The 17,168-nt window shown below is 41.0% G+C and overlaps 2 protein-coding genes across 6 annotated transcripts in view; one reads left to right on the forward strand and one right to left on the reverse strand.

Annotated features, from left to right (window-relative positions):
* LIMS2 (LIM zinc finger domain containing 2) overlaps window positions 1-17,168 on the forward strand; it is a 34,996-nt gene that overhangs the window by 11,888 nt on the left and 5,940 nt on the right. For 3 of the 5 annotated variants that reach the window (XM_084846783.1, XM_084846782.1, XM_084846785.1), the window contains 8 exons: window positions 540-699; window positions 1,699-1,765; window positions 2,608-2,728; window positions 11,588-11,737; window positions 12,484-12,634; window positions 14,379-14,471; window positions 16,686-16,734; window positions 16,875-16,950. In XM_084846783.1, coding sequence (XP_084702909.1) covers window positions 540-699; window positions 1,699-1,765; window positions 2,608-2,728; window positions 11,588-11,737; window positions 12,484-12,634; window positions 14,379-14,471; window positions 16,686-16,734; window positions 16,875-16,950 — 867 coding nt within the window. Of the gene's footprint in view, window positions 1-539; window positions 700-1,698; window positions 1,766-2,607; window positions 2,729-11,587; window positions 11,738-12,483; window positions 12,635-14,378; window positions 14,597-16,555; window positions 16,735-16,874; window positions 16,951-17,168 lie in introns of those variants that run through there. The other 2 variants (XR_014789536.1, XM_084846784.1) reach the window with 2 other exon arrangements.
* Window positions 3,416-10,220, reverse strand: GPR17 (G protein-coupled receptor 17). Its single transcript, XM_084846786.1, has 2 exons — window positions 10,054-10,220; window positions 3,416-6,563 (listed from the first exon to the last, which is right to left on the reverse strand). Exon 2 carries the CDS (start codon window positions 6,533-6,535, stop codon window positions 5,519-5,521), a length of 1,017 nt encoding a protein of 338 aa, XP_084702912.1. The 5' UTR covers window positions 6,536-6,563; window positions 10,054-10,220; the 3' UTR covers window positions 3,416-5,518.

The following is a 17,168-nucleotide window of genomic DNA, read 5'->3' on the forward strand; positions in this document are numbered from 1 at the left end:
AAGTTTAACAGGTTTATATCCCTAAGGTGAAAAGTTGAAAGCATTTAAGTTGACTGCTACAAAGACTATTCTGTAAGGTGCAGAGAAATGTATTGAGTCATGCACAGAAAATGTATTGAGTCAAGTAAATACCCAGTGTCCTGTTTTGGACTAGAAAATCCCTTCTTCAAGGGCATATTATCTGTCAATTATTTACTGAGAAGTAAGTCCTATTACTCTCACTCTCAGTTAAGTGTGCATAGGATTGCATCCTTAGATTCAAATAGACTCATCATTAAAGTTGATAGCAGATATCCCACTAATCTAATGGAAGATTGAACTTACCTAGCATGTTGAGGATTTGATGAGCATACATGGAACCATTGAACATATATCCTCAAATATTATGTAGCTGACACCTCCAGTGTGGCAAAACATACATTCATAAACATGGACTTTGAACATTACGTTGATTAATTTGTATTAAGTGGTTTTGAGGGCTTCACTCTGTAATCATGCAGTTGGTCATGATTTGCCTCTTGTTCTGTTTTTCTCCCCAGTAACATGTCAAATGCCCTTGCAAACGCTGTGTGTGAGCGCTGTCGGGCTCGTTTTGATCCCACTGAGCGAATAGTAAACAGCAACGGGGAGCTCTATCACGAAAACTGCTTCGTCTGTGCTCAGTGCTTCCGTCAGTTTCCAGATGGACTCTTCTATGATGTGAGATCACAATACTTCTGATAGTATGGAAAGTTCCTTGTTTTTTTCCTCCACAGACCTAATTCTAAGAAGTTTGACTGAATTGTTTTCAGAGTCTCTGATTGTTTCAAATATCTTTGCAATTCTTATGTGCACTCCCACCTTGTCCCTGGTATAGCTGCAAGGAGGAGATTAGAAGCATTTGCTTTCTTTTTAATTAACTGCAGTTTAGCCTATCCAATCCCTAAAATCCCTAAGTTAATTTTAATTTTATGGAAATAGGCCAACTTCAATTACTATAGTTTGAAATTGGTTTGTATTAATAAACTATAGTTAAGACGAACCACCATTTGTCCAGCTTTGGACATAATGCTAAACTGCAGATAAATGAAAATGGACATCAAAACTTCCAATTTCTTTGCAGCCGTGCCAGAGGAGAAAAGGGGTGCAGGAGCTGATGAGCCCAAGGCTTGTTCTCATAACTTTAAGCCATAGTTTATGGCTCAAACTAGGCAGGTTTAAGCAATAAAGAGGGGCTTTGGACAGAGAAAGCCAGATCTCCCCTTCTTCATTTTCTTTAATGTTAGTGATTCTATAAAAATGTAGGGCAGAAAGTGACCTGAAGGTCATCTAGCCCAGCCCCTGTGCACTAAAACAAATTCTTTTCCAGAGTAACCAGTATAATGAGAGTATAATAGGTAGGGCAAGGAATACTTTAGTAAAACACTTATCTATCTTATAGTGCATTAGGAATATTTGCCCCTTATCTTTCCTAAGCATCACTTCTTCCAAGAAAGATGCATAGGTACAGTAACATGCACAGTATAAAATTACACTAAAAGTTGCAGTGATTGAAATAATGTTGTGTAATAAAGCCTGTAGAAGCTGAGAAACAAGTAGTTTTTTATATATTAACAGGAATTTTGTTCAACTGCACCTTCAGACTGAGTAGAAGCATCTAGAGTTTTATATATACTGGACATTGTGTAAAGATCTTTTTTTCCTGCATCTCTCTTGCAGTTTGAAGGGAGAAAGTATTGTGAGCATGACTTCCAGATGCTGTTTGCACCTTGCTGTGGGGAATGCGGTAAGATCTCCAAGTACAAACACTCAAGCCCTATCGTGTGTGTGTGTGTGTGTGTGTGTGTAGTGATACCAAGCTGAAAGGATTATTGATTATGAATGCTTATTTTTCCAGGGGCTTTGGACAAGAACAACAGAGTATTACAGAGAAACACCATAGCACTAATTATAATTAATAATTAGCTTTGAAGTTCTAAACTAGAGGTGGGCAACTTCAGGTGGTTCAAGGACAAATTTTCAGCCCCCCCACCCCATGGGCCACACTCCTGCCACCACATTGCCAGCGCATGCGCGTGCACACACACACATAATGGTTTGCCACCAAAATTTGGCAGCAGACCACTACAGAGCCTTAGAAAGGCCAAATTTAGCTAGCAAACAAACCAATTTGGCCTTCCTAAGGCTCCATAGGTGGTGGTGGTGGTGGTGGTGGTTTGAGAGGGGGGCACATGGCAGCAGCCACAGGACCAAGGGGGCACATGCAGCCCACAGGGCACCATTGTTCTAAACAAAATGTTCCTGAGATTCAGAACCTACTGAGACAGTATTTTGTGGTTCAGTGGAGTGAATATTGGTCTTGAATCCGGAAAATTTGGATTTGACTCAGTTGGTAGCCATGAGCAAGTCACTCTCACTCAGCCTCAGCTTCTCATCTGTAAAATGGGGATAATAGTTACCAATCATGGGCTTGTTCTGAGACTGAATAGCTAATTGTAAATCACCTTGCTACATAAATAATGAAAATACGTTGGCTATGGAATTCTCAGAGGATGGTGATAGGGACAGCAAAGAGTCTTCTGAAATAAATTAAGATTATTAATTTAAGTGTGTTGTTTCTGCTGCAAGGTGAATTCATCATAGGCCGTGTTATCAAGGCAATGAACAATAATTGGCACCCAGAATGTTTTCGTTGTGAGCTATGCGATGTGGCTCTTGCTGATTTGGGTTTTGTGAAGAATGCTGGCAGGTAAGAATGGACAGAGGGCATGAGAGAATTATTGGGATTATAAAGAATGGGGTGATAAAGTTTGTATCTGTAGTAGTACTAGTAGGGCATTGCTTGGGTGGGAAGACCACTTCATACTGTGGAAGGAGAAGTTCCAGGATGGGTTTAAGGAAGTGCATGTATTAGAGTCATGCACGCATGGGCAGGAAGACCAAACAATTGCCAATGTGTAGACATGCTTTCTTTTAAAGCACTGAACATGCCTTTCAAATGCACATTAATCTCCCTTCCATATAATGGTTTTAGCCTGTGAATGGTGTATATATATGTTGAATATGTTAAATGGTAAGCAGTCTTGTGAAATAAGCAAGGAAAGGACTACGAATCTGAAGCTGGCTCTTAAATGCAGTTATGTGGAATAAATGTAATGGAAAGGCATGGGCGAGGAATTGACTGAAACGGTAATGTCTGGAGAATGAATTTAAAGTGAGCCATTCTCAAAACTGTGGGGAAATTATTCTGGACAAAATGCCAGGGAGCTGAAGAGACACAACATAAATAAACATGAAGACATTGTCCAGTTCACTTACCAGCAGGAAGTTGATGGACATACAGAATTTTTGCTTAACAATAAGACATGTTTATTCTTTTTTTGAATATATGCATTTTTAGATGTATAACAAGTATAAACAAGTTTTAAAGAAGGTGTAAAATATGAAGATAAAGGAAGTAAAAAAAGGAGAGTGACCCACACAAAATCCCTTCAAGGGAAGTAAAAAAGAACAGCTTAATACTGTGCAGCAACATTCAGATCTTAACTTTAGACTTCCCTGCATCTGATCTCTAGTTGGAAGATTCTCAAAGTTCATGTTCTCACTTTTTTGGGTGACCAGTGAATGGAATAGCTATGAAGGGGTCATGTAATTTATCTCTTCTTAATATGAACCGTCTGAAACAGCCTTCTTTTGATATATTTTCCATGTGGACCTGATGAATTGACTACTAGAACTAAGATTATTAAAAGAGGGTAAGCATTTGTGCCCTGGATTTATTAGTTGTACTATATCTGTGGTCAATGCAAAGTGCATATAGGAAAGCAGTCAAGTTTCCATAGCTGAAAGCCAAGATGTATGAGCCCATAATATGGCAGCTAAACATTTAGAGTTAGTGCTTGTCTTCCAAATACTGTGAGAAACGTAAATTTAGGACAACTGATTGGTTGAACAGCGTACAAGTGCTTAGGATTTGGGATGTGTGGAAAAATTATAGCACAGACTCGATATGCCAGAATTGCAGCAACATTAGATTGGCACAATAGGCAGATGTACTGATGCAGTTGCTCAGAATTGAGGAACCTTTTTCTTCAAAGATGGATATGGTGGGTGCAGCCTGCATTAAGTAAGGGCCACCTGAATCAGCAAGAGTTGCATTGCAAACGGTTAAACTGAACAAGTTTAGCTGTAGCAAACTCCCTAGAAATCCTTCGAGTCTTGTATGTGTGTGAGATGATTCATTAACCATATACATTCACATAAAAATTTATACATAAAATGAGTTGTGTCAAATCATTGTTCTAAACATGTTATTGAAGACAATGCGTACAGCCAAGCCCCTAACAAAGAAGAGCTTTAAGTTGTAACATGGTGTTCATATCCTGTTCGGTGTGCTACCTAGCCAAAAGTTCAGCAGTAGGACAATTGCTTGAGCTCTATAAAGACTCCAAATGTTCTTCCTTTGTTGCAGCTGTGGTAGAGCCACTGTAGAGTCCCTTTTCTTATTGCGTCACATCAAAATCTACATTCACAGTTTTCTCAGAGCTCTATACACCTAGCTATTGAATACCTTTCTTACTTTGCTCAATTTTGAACTGCAGAATTGGACAATTAGTTAATTAAATAATATTTCCAGAACGCAAAAAATAGAATAGGAGAATAAGCTGTGCATATCAGGACTATTAAAACTTAGCTGTGCAGTCTATTTGTTAGATATCTGAGAGGACCAGTATTTTTCAATGCAAAATTCTTTTATGAAGTAATCACGGTTATTTACTATTTGCATTCTTCATTAATCCCCAATCATTCCGTTATTTGTATTAAAACCAGGCAACAAGAAATGCAGCTATTGCACTGTAATGGCAGCTATATTTTTTACACCAAAATCATAGTATACCTTCCACTGAAAATTAGTACTTGCTGGTGCAAGCTATGAAAAAATTGCTGTGAGAACAATCCCAGCCCCTAGGTCCGATGGTTGGAGGGGATTAGGATGGGGTGGAAGTGTTTCTGTGGTGGAGAGGAGCTGTTGTGGGCAGGGGTGGAGGCAGGGGCGGGGGCCCCCTGGAGCCCTCAGGTATGCCCATGGAAAGCTCTGCAGCTGTAGAGTCACCATCCGCAACGGCCCCAAAAGAGGGCATACCAGGGCAGGCAGGAGCAGCCTTGGATTCACTGGATCCAAACCCCCTTTATTTCTTGAGAAGTCCCAAGATTGGGCCCCTTAATCCCCCCCCCACACACACACAATTGGAACCAATAAGAGGACATTTTTAAAAATAAGAATTGCCAGAACAAAGAGAAGGGAAATGGGTGGGGCACCTCCTGCCCTGGTGGCACGAGCTGGCAGTGCTTTGGAACTGGCAAATCATCCACCACTTCTCTCCCCAGTTAGGATTTCTCTGTATGTTTTCTTTGTTTTCTGAGGAATGAAGCATGAGATCTGGCTGTGCTTTGTGAAACACTACTCTGTTATCTGGGGGATTCAATTGTGTTGGATAGAAATGTCTTTTTTATTTAAAAAGCACTTGTTTTCATATTTTTACAGTTCAGATTTAGCACTTAAGGAGCTGTCATTTGTTTTCCCATCATAACTTGAAGGTAGCTTTGCAGCCCTTTTGGTGAAAAACAAACCACACAAAGCCTCACGGAACTTCTCAGCAACAAAGAAATACATGACAGGATCTAGGGCACCATTTAGGCTGGTGAGGCAAGAAGTAATGCGATTGCCAAGAGCCAGGATCCGCTGCATTTCACAGGAAGTCTTCACACCATCGTAATTGAGGATATAAATGTAGCGGTTGATATGATAGGGCACAAAGCAGACCAAGAAGATCATAAGAACCATGATTATCATTTTGATAGCTTTGTCCTTTAGATGATTCTCAATTCGGTTCCCTCTTTTCAAGCTTCGTATAATCAGTAAGTAGCAGGTCACGGTTGTAAAGAACGGAAGAGTAAATGCCACGGCCAGTGATACAAGAGCATGGCGTGATGCCTTTTCTCTATAAAGCTGCAGACAGATGGTGGTATTGTTCAGTTCAGCTGTTTGCACACTGACCAAAAGAGGTGCCATAGCTACAGCAACTATAACCCACAGGAAAGCACAGGCCAAATGGGCATAGAGTGACCTGCGGAGTTTGAGAGACTTTACAGGGTGTACGATGGCCAGGAAGCGATCTATGCTGATGCACATGAGGAAGTAGATGCTGGCATACATGTTGAGGTAGAAAAGGAAGCCTGTGAGTCGGCATGGGATCTCTCCAAATGGCCAGTGATTGCCTGAAAAGTGGTATACCAGACGAGTTGGTAAAACTAGCACGAAAGACAGATCGGCCACAGCGAGGTGCATCAAGAAAATGTTGGCAGGGGTGTCTGACTTTTGGTCCCGGATAAAAAGCCAAAGAGCCAGAGCATTGCCAACAAAGGCGAGCATGAAATCCACAAGGTAGAAAATAGCGAAAAGGATGTTTTCCATATGGGTCTCTTTGCCACATTGCTCTGAACTTTCCAGGGAAATGTTAAAGAACAGGCCTGAAGCATCTGCTTGGCTGTTCATTCCTCACTGTAGATCTTGAAATTTGAACCTGAAATAATCAAGAACACAAAGCTAGAGAAGTATCTTATAATGCTGAGGAGGCAACATGGAAATCAGCCAAGCCTACCGTTTGCTTAAATTTCTCATGAACACTGGTTAGGATCCAAAGTATCATGTGTTGTGTTCTGCATGCATAGGAGGGCTTTTCAGCTTTCCCCTTCTGGCAGCCCCCCCCAAGTCTCCAAAAAGCCACCCCAAATAGTTAGGGGGCCCTCTAGAGTAGCACCCCTTGAAGTGACAGGCGATGCTGCCAGAAGGACAAATCTCCTAAACTTTGTGCATGTGCATAATCACTTGCATGCACACACAAGCCTTTCTCAATGCTGTTCACTCTTTTTATACACTGTCCATGACCTTCATTAAAGATTTATGTACTATTCTTTGTTTTAGGATGTCCAGTTTTTAAAGGATTTCGAGAATAATAAGCTGGTGTTGGTTGTCCATGTTCTGAGAAAATGCTAAAGCTGAAGAGTTAATTTTTACGGGATAATATGCCATAACTACCTTCCTTCAAACTGGTCTAACTGCAACAATATCAAGATCTTTATTAACCTTATTAATAATATGCAGTATTAAACATGATATATGCCATGCAATGCCCATGCCATTTATTATACATGGGCATGACTACAAGAGCAGTTAGGACACATAACTTTGAACAGAAAAGCTGTATAAGGATTGGGAAAACTCTCAAGCTCCTATGGTTAAGCATTTTCAAGATTCTAGACATGATGAAAAGGTAATGAGGCTTTTGTGACTAGAGAAGATATAAGCTCAATGTTAAAAACTGCATAACATATTCAATATACTCAAACTCATTTAAAGAAATAAAATATAAAAAATAAACACTTCTTTGGGCTGGATGTTAAGCGCACACACGTAAAGGGGGGGGGGGAACGTTGTTGGGCGTGATGAAAAGCCCAAGTCTGCAGTTTGTAATTGTCCTAATATGGAACGGTGGAGGTATTATGCAGACTTGGGGCTGTATCCAATTGGACACTAACACAAATATAAATTACTTTGCACTAGCGTAAGAGACCTCTAGCGCAATGCCAATAGCAGTAGCTGGTGCAACGGAATTCTCTGGAAAACCCATCATGACAGCTTACGCTATTAGCTGTAGAGGTCCCTTACGCTAGCACAACGTGATTACATTAACGTTAGTGTCCACTTGATTACTGCCCATTGACTGCAGTCCTAAGCATACTTACTAGAGAGTAAGTCCTATTGAACTTTAGTCAGATTTCTGATTAAACATGCTTAGAATTTCACTGTTAGTTAAGCCATACCATGCCTGGTGCAAAACAATCTCAGGTTGCCACAAAGCATACTGGGATAAAGGAACAATGGCTGCGCTGCCTTTGAAAATGTGAAAGCAGAATGTCATTTGGATCAAACTCTGGCACTAATCAGAACACACAGATCCTTTGTAATAGCATGAAGTGTCATTCCTTCATCTGACCACAGAGTGCTCCCTAGTAAAGCATTTCAAAAAGAGAGAAAATAAGGGATTTCCTCCCCCACCCCAAATAAGTCACCCCCCTTCTTACACAATCTATGCACTTTAATCGGGCTTGAACATAAACTCTCAGGTAGATTGTGCCCCAAAGTTCTGCACGTGTGCCAAGTTGCCTGTTATTTTTTATTCAGTTCTCAAGTTTGCTCAGAGAGAAGAGCCTTGCTCTCTCAAATACTTTAGAAATCCTAGCTACTTGTGTTTTCTCCTAGTTGCAACAACAATTCCTTCTTCATGTTTCATAGTCACATTTTGATGGTTGACATGAAAGTCAAGGAACAAACTTGCATGCAACTCATTCATTTTAACTTGATTAATTCACACTGATAATTTTTCAGCATAGGAACACTACTTCCACAGTGTTATATTTCTTTTTTTAGCAAGCGTCCATGGCACAATTAAGTGACACTCATAGGGCTCCTGCTAACCAATTACATACTATCGATAATTTAGGGTCTCCTTAAGATCATGAAGGAATGCACTCTTTAATAACCCTGTTGATTTAAATAGAATGCCAAATTGACTCCTCGTTTATCTTAACACTGTACACAAAATAACCAAAATGGCTGGAACGTGGAGGTTGCTTAATAATTGCATTTGTATAGTGGCTGCCTCTATGCTGTGCTCATGGGGAATTGACCTCCATGAGGCTATTGTCTACAGGCTACCACGGTATGAGCCTGTCGATGTGGAGAAAACCGCTGAACCTGAACTGCAGCCTCCCTTTGATGCCATTTCATGTGAAGTGAACCTTAGGTGACTATCTGAAAGATTTTTGGAAAACAGTTATCCGCATACAACTTATTAAGAAGTTCACTTGTGTAGTTCTGGTCTTCCCATCTCTATAAGATGGTGAAACATCTCTAGAGGAAGCTTTAAAAGCAATCACTCATATATGTCTTTCACTAATGTAGTTATTACAATTTTTAAAAGAAAAGTGATATAAAAATTGTATGCTTTTGGAAAGCATTTTGTTATTGACAGTTCAACCTTAAATTGTGTTATTGTAAAATCTCTGAATCAATAAATTGGTTGACTTGCCACTTTCTTTTGGACCGTTTTACTAGTGTAATTGTTCCTAGAAATCTTACTATGCTATACTCAGTGCTGTTTGTGAGTTAGCAGTTATCCACAGTAGTGATGATATCTGCAGTGCAACTTTGCACATAACTGCTGACTTGAATTGCGTGCTGTGCATTTAAGCCGGTGTTATGCTCACTCACATTATGTGTGCAGTGTTCTGGATAGTTATGGTTTTTACAAGGACTTGATATGTTTAAGAGTATTATATAAAGTGCTTATTCTGTTAATGAAATTCATCTAATGGCAGTGTTTCTGTGGCATTCATTGTTATATCTAAGTGGCTTTGCAATAAATTAAAGGTAACTTCATTGCATTATTATTAGATCCCCTGCAATCTTCTTAGCTTCTGAGATCAAGGATGTTCTGCTTGGGAAAGCAGAATGATTTTAAAAATCATGATTGTAAGAACACTTTGTCAATGGGAGAAATCCCTGGTCTGAGATAGTTTTACAGTTCTGTCCCTCTATTTTCATGACTTGGAGAAACGAAGGTTCATTGGAGGAACGTGAATAGACTATCACATGCTGTTTGTGTTTAGCTTCTAACTCTTAAACCATTTTCACAGAAGTTGCTAAAAATACATTTGAGCATCATTTATACTTTATGCATTTGTGTAAAAGTTGTTCTTGCAGAATAGAATGCAGAAGAAAATTGGTATGTTCTATGCGTTGTATGTTTGCATTACAGACCAATTTAAGTACAAACTTCTTATGTGAAAATGCCCTTTCATCATTCACAGGCTAGTCTTTGCACTTACCATTACAGCTCCTATAACCTGCAAGCACCAGGAAACTACTTGTTCCTCTAATTGAGAAAGTCCTACATATTCTAGTGCAAAAAACTGCAGCAATTATCCTCCCATTGAAACTAAAGCTCTTACCTCTTGCAGTTTGCAGTCCTATATGGATGAGGGGTAAAAATCTCCTTGGCTCCTTATAGTGCCAGCAAATGTAGGAAAGAGAGGAAGGCTGAAAACTGTGTGCGGATCCAGAAGATGCAGACAGTGGCAGAGTCAGTGGAAGGGGGAGCTGCACTATATAGAGCCCTGTTAGTGGTGATAGTCCATTATCATCTTGCTCACATAAGCAGAGGATAGATAACACACTTATTGTGAAAGACAGTTTTCATTCCTGCTGAGCTGTTGTATTCATGAATATTCTAATGTTTGCCCTGCTCATTAAAGCCTCTCTGAACCTCTGCCTTTTACACTGTGTCTTTGGAGCCCTCTGACTGTGTTTGAGGGCTTGGAGAGAGTTGCAGAAAGGGAGGGGAAATTTGATGTTAGAAGCACAACAGGACATTTCAGAAGGGGATAATTCCATAATGGTGGGAGTGGGGGTGAGAAGGACGGCTGCCATAGTAACAGCTCTGTGATTCTAAGACCTCCCTTTGCTTGCAGTGGAGGAGGGTCTATAGGATGGTGGGGGGGGGGGGTTCTAAATGAGCCAGGGTGATAATGGTTTGTCAGTGTAAAGGGCTGAAGGCCCCTTATTCAGTTGAATGAGAGGGGTCTCTTTTTAGGACACTTGCTATAGGGTCTCAGTGCCCTGTATAATTGGACTCCATTCCACCGTGTGGAATAAAATTGATGCCTTTATCCTGAGAGGCACACAGCTGCATGCTCCCATTTATAAAGGCACGCTGTCTACTTTCTTTCTAGGGACTGTGGCTCTTGTCTGGAACTGCAATATCTTCAGCTCTAGGGAGGAACAGAGGAGAAGACTTGTGAAGAGGGAGTGTTAGTAACATTCCTTTCCACTTATGCTCACTGAGACTTTCTATTTGAGGCTTGAAAAATATCGTGCCACACAACAGCCTTGTGGCATTGAGATTTATTATTAACTTCATTTTACTGGTAAAGACCTGGAGGCTAAATGACCTGCCTATATCTCTTTGGAGGTCTGTGTGACTGCCTGGAATAAGACCCAGGTCTCTTAGCTCCTTGTCAGTAGGTATCTACCAGCTCTCCTCTGTGTCCATGCACTCTGCTCTGCAGATAAACAAAGCTGGGTGTGTTATGGGATTCCATATAGGGAAATAAAGTTGCAAACATTATTTTCTTAAATGCACCCATACAACATTGTGTGTAGTTGCAAAGGTGTATTTAGAATTTACTGACCATTTCTGCTGCTTCCTTTTTTGGTATGGATGTTAAAATTGCAACAAGATTTTACTTGAATTTTTGCCAGGACCAGTTTAGCATTAGTTAGCCCTAGTCATGTGATCTTAAACACTCTTATCCCTAAGTAAACCCATAGACTGCAATGAGACATGTTTGTGGCTCAACATTTGTGCTTCCCTCTGCATGAAAGTTGAGAATCTCTGGTCTAGCAAGCAAACTTGTGTAGATTATTCCTATCATTACTCTGAATGATGCCTGCCAACATTTCTCTTTCTTTCTAACTGCACTCTAGACACCTCTGTAGGCCTTGCCATACTCGTGAGAAAGCCAAGGGCCTGGGCAAGTATATTTGCCAGAAATGCCACTTGATAATTGATGAGCAGCCTCTGATGTTCAGGAATGACTCCTATCATCCGGATCACTTTAACTGCACCCACTGTGGGTACGTTGACCATCTTCCAGTTAGGACTGAGGAATAAGTGAAAAGATATAGAAAATAAGTGTTTTGGGGGGCCTTCTGAGTTTACTTCAAAGTAAACTTTGCTGCCTTTAAGCAGACTGACAAACAAGTTCTGTATGTGGAGGATCAAAAAGCATGTGAATCAGAAAGCCAGAGGAACTGCAGTGATTGTGCTGAGCTGCTATAAACTTCCCCTTAGATAGTGAATTTTTCAGCTGGAACTATTCTGGCAGAGCATGAGCAGCTGTTTAAGGAGCCAGTTGTGAAGGCTCTGGATTACAAAAATAACTATATTGAAACTTAGCAGAGGCTTAGAATCATAGAGTAGTAGGGTTGGAAGGGGCCTATAAAACCATCGAATCCAACCCCCTGCTCAATGTAGGAATCTAAGTCAAATCTTGATGGACACTATAATTTACTATGCTTTAGATTTCCTCCATCTCTGGTGGACCCTGCTTATCTAAATCGGTTTGAAATTTGTTTTGTAAAACCAAGACCACCATTCTAAAATAACTTTTCCCAAAGTGTATGTCATAACCTTGTTGTTAATCATAAGGCGAAGGAGAATTACTTGTATTTCATTTTCCCTTTCGAGAGCTTCTCTTTTTCCCTATGTGGCAGGAGCTCAGGAGAGTGCCTGCTTTAGTTATATGAAGTGGCCATTAGCATGCAGTGCTAGAGACAGGTTTTGCTCTGAAGGTCTTGATTATTTATGCTGATGTGTGCAGGAAGGAGCTGACCGCTGATGCCAGGGAGCTGAAGGGGGAGCTCTACTGCCTGCCATGCCATGACAAGATGGGCATCCCAATCTGTGGTGCCTGTCGCCGGCCCATTGAAGGTCGAGTGGTCAATGCTCTGGGGAAACAGTGGCATGTGGAGGTGAGAACTTCCCTACTGTGCTGTTTGTTGCAGAATTCATGTTTCAGAGTGACTGTTGACAGACCGTTCATTTTCCAGGTTAATAGGAAGATACTGCCACAGTCCTTTGGAAGTGATAACTGCATACTATTGTTTCAGATGATTTACCAATCATTATTCTGTATTTATGCAAATTTCTAGCCTATGTTGCCCCAAAAGTTTACATAGCAAACAATACATTTACAGAGCAATCCTAATGTCTCTGGAGAGCATCCCGAGGACCATAGGATTTCTCTTGAAGTCGTAAGTACTGCTATAGCTTCAGGAGGGAGGCTACATGATCTAATCCCTCCCCTGGCCTCTCACAGCCACCGCGCAAAGAACCACAGCACTTGCTTTCCAAGGTCGCAAAAATAGTCTCAGAGAATCTTGTAGAGGTTAAAAATGGGGCATTCCAGTGGGCAGGGAGTGGGGGAGAGGAGAGGCCTGGATACAAAAAATGGCCTCTCCAGCCTTTTCCAGTGCCTGTCTCAAGACCCATCTAGAAGGTTTAAAAGGAGGATGAAGAAGCAAAAATCACCTCAATTGCTCCTGCCAGCAGAAGCTGTACTTAGAAGCCTCTGAGATTGGAGACTTCTGTCTAGTGGGTTGCACCCTAAACATACTAATATACAACAAGGCTTTCTTCCTGGAAAGATTGTATATAAATACATTAAATAATAAATATTATTACAGTTAATAAAATCCCAGCCCAGATGCCAAAACCCATTTTAAAAGATTAGAAAGCATTGCAGCACTTTAAAGAGTATTTTTGTAAGCCTTTAAGGAAGGGAGTTCACTGTTATGGAACAGCCACAGTGAATATATACCTGTGCGTGCCAATTAAAGACAGCAAGGTTACACAAATGTTAATCACAACAGGGCACTTATCCTAAGACATAGATGAGAAAGAAGTCTCTTTAGTACATTGTATCAAGACATTTAATGGCTTTATAGATTATAACCAGCACCTTAAAGTGACTGGAAGACAACTGGAAGTCCATGTAGATGCTGGAGCATTAATGCATTATACTCCAGTGATTAATCCTTACTAGGAGACAAGCTGTGCTGGACCATAAGGCTACCGATCACTTAGATTCCTAAATACTAAAATTCATATTACCCATTTTATGATATGGTTAATATTTGCTGGCTATCCCCACACAAGGACTTCAGGAGTGTGCAGGGCTTGTGCACAACTGTGAGTACAGAAATTGCAGTGAGTGTGTATATAGCCATGCATGGAGACACCTTGCACAAATAGCAACTCAGTGTGAGTGCAGGCTTGCTTCTTCCAAGGCCCAGCAGCTAGTGTAAATTGACCTTGTGAGTCACTTTCAAGGTATTGAATGTGGATTTTGGCATTCCACTGCTGATCTTGGGAAGTAACGGTAACATGGGATTCCGAAGTGCATCATCCCCATTTCTCTCCAGCCATTTGCTCTCTTATAAAAAAAGAAGAGAACCCTTTGTTGGCGTTGGCATTGTCAGTAGCATAACATAGAAAAGAATGTGGGTGTTATTACACAATATCTGCAAGGCTTGCTTGGACTGCTGTTGTTTAGTCCCGCATTATTTCTAAGCATCAGTATTCCTACAGTATTCTTCTCCTCACGGAGTTCACAGTGTTTTAAAGGATTTAATATACTGTGCTTACTACTGGTTTGATCAAGCTCCCTCCCTCTACCACAGATCCTTTAACCTAACATATCCTTTAACCTTACAGCATTTTGTTTGTGCCAAATGTGAGAAGCCATTCCTGGGACACAGGCACTATGAGAAAAAAGGTCTGGCTTACTGCGAGACTCATTACAACCAGGTAAAGTCTGCTGTCCTTTGTATCACGTACCTTCCTTTCTGACAAAGAGAACAATAGATGAGGCACTGCCTACAAAGGAGAATTTTGAGAAATGCCTACTTGTCTAAACAGAAAGATATTAAACATATACAATATGTGGTTTAGGAAATTACAGACTTAACAGTCTCCGTAGATAAAGGCTGGGGATACCACTGAAACCAATTGGTATAGACATGCAAATTAAGGTGCCTCCAGCAACCTTAACCATAAATAACCATTCGTAAGTTTCGAGTTGAATGGCGAAAGGAAGAAAGAAAGTGAGGCAGTGCCAAGACTTTTCTAGCTGGAATTAGCTGGAAACTGGAGGGTAGAGTTGGGAGGCTGCACAAGTTGCTCTCTTGATATAGGTGTACAAAATTATGCACAATGTGGAAAATGTGGATAGGGAGACATTTTGCTCCCTCAGTCAAAATACTAGAACCCGGGGTCATCCCATGAAGCTGATTGGTGGGAGATTCAGGACAGATAAGAGGAAGGACTTCTTCACACAGCGCATAGTTGAACTATGGAATTCGCTACCACAGGATGTAGTGATGGCCACCAATTTGGACGGCTTTAAAAGGGGGTTAGACAAATTCCTGGAGGAGAAGGCTATCAGTGGCTACTAGTCCTGATGGCTATGTGCTACCTCCTGAACCAGAGGCAGTGAGCCTATGTACACCAGTTGCTGGGGAACATGGATGGGAGGGTGCTGTTGTGCTCATGCCCTGCTTGTGGGTTCCCGGTCGGCAGCTGGTTGGCCACTGTGTGAACAGAATGCTGGACTAGATGGTCTGATCCAGCATGACTCTTCTTATGTTCTTGTGCTGTCTAGGTGTATTTGCTTTTTCACTATGCTCTGCTTGTATTTTTAGTTGTAGAGCAACTTGTTGTGCTCTACAATATTTCAAAGACATCATAAGTCTCCAATGTTCTCTCTTCCAAAGGAAACTGAACCCAGTAGTACTGTGTACTGTTCAGGAAGCGGAGAGCATTTAGCATTACATATATGCCAGTTTTATGTGTCTCACTGGGCAGGTAGTGTGCAGGGGTCATAAGGATCCTGTAGAGGGGAGAGGAGGTAATGGGTCTCTGCCCATGAAGCCCACAAAGGCTCATTGCCTCTTTCCCCCCTTCCTTGTAGGGGCACACACAGTTCTCCCCTGCCCTCACATCACCCTGTGCAACCTCTCCCTGAGAAATGTACAGGCTGCATTTGGAAAGACTCTTGAGATGGCCTGTCTCTCTGGCACTTGAGTTACTATTGTCTGGAGCATGTAGCAGGTTTTTACTCCAACTCAGCTGTGTCCCTGATTGCAGTCCCTTTCCTTCTCCCGTAGAAGTCAGTGAGATGCATCCACTTTTATGGAATGTATCCTTATTTGCTTTCTCCCATACAATATGATTTTTATGGGAGAAAGCAAATAAGCCCACCCACTTTGCTAGTATTCCATATAAGGCACTTAGCAATATGTGCCACATGTATGTTCATAACTTTTGCTACTAACAAGCTGTACATGGAGGAACAGAGTGGGAAAACAGCCACCTGGGAACTCCCCTGCAAATTGTCTCAAATGCCACTCCACAAGATGGGATATACTCCTGTCAGGACACTAAGAGGCAAATTTTATAACAAAATTGATTCAAGGCAGCATCTGGGAACTTCCCCAACCTGCACCTCCCAGATGAATTCTTCCAAAGAAGCAAATACCTGTGTTAACAATTAATTCTTGAAAAAGCACTACCTGAAATAAATAATATAAACATTGTGAAGAAAGAGAGGACCTCAGACATGGTAAATAAGCTCTCCTCCCTCTGTAGGATCTTCAGAAAAATGCAATATAAATAAAGGCTCTCACACAAGACTGGTGTCAGGGATCTACTTTAAAAATAAATTTTTACCTTGACACATGTACACAACGTAACAGTGGTGCATAGTTTCTGTCAAAGGGTACCAAAAACGACTTTTATGAATTAAGAATGCAAGTTTGAATGTTGTGCATATTTGTAAGAAAAATGGTTAAGGGAGCTGAAATGTATGGTAGTAATTTAGGGCTCTATTGTAGGGGCACCAGACTAATCCATTATGAAGAGTTTGTTGGGGCTGAATTATCTGATTTGATAAAAGAGAGGTAAGCACCTCCTTTATTACTATTAAAAAGAAGACGCTTTTCATGTGTTCTTTTTTCTTCACAGCTCTTTGGAGATGTCTGCTATAACTGCAGCCATGTGATTGAGGGGGATGGTAAGTTTGAGGCTGTTTGTCAATGCAGCTGTTGCAGTCCTGCATGTACAAAAGCATCAGTGATTCTTTCATATCTGTCCTCAATGAATTTAGTACGGCTCTGCAGTTTGATAATCGTCTTCTTTGATATTTCTCACTAGTGGTATCTGCTCTCAACAAGGCTTGGTGTGTGAACTGCTTCTCCTGTTCTACCTGCAATATCAAGCTCACATTAAAGTAAGTGGCAAGCAAAGACTGTCCAGATGGGGAAATTAATATGACCCAGGGAGTTAGGATACAGAGACCTGGTTCGCACATCATGGCAGCAATTAATCAACCCAGGAATTGCCAGGGACAGAGTGCACAAATTGTGCACAAGCCATTTTCACTGTTATGACATGCAAACCCAGAAACTCTGGGTTGTTTATGGGTTAAACAACCCAGAGTTAACCCCC

This window comes from Heloderma suspectum, chromosome 3 (genome assembly GCF_057233095.1).
Source record: "Heloderma suspectum isolate Gila_16-S chromosome 3, 16-S_ref, whole genome shotgun sequence".
Classification (NCBI taxonomy): domain Eukaryota; kingdom Metazoa; phylum Chordata; class Lepidosauria; order Squamata; family Helodermatidae; genus Heloderma; species Heloderma suspectum.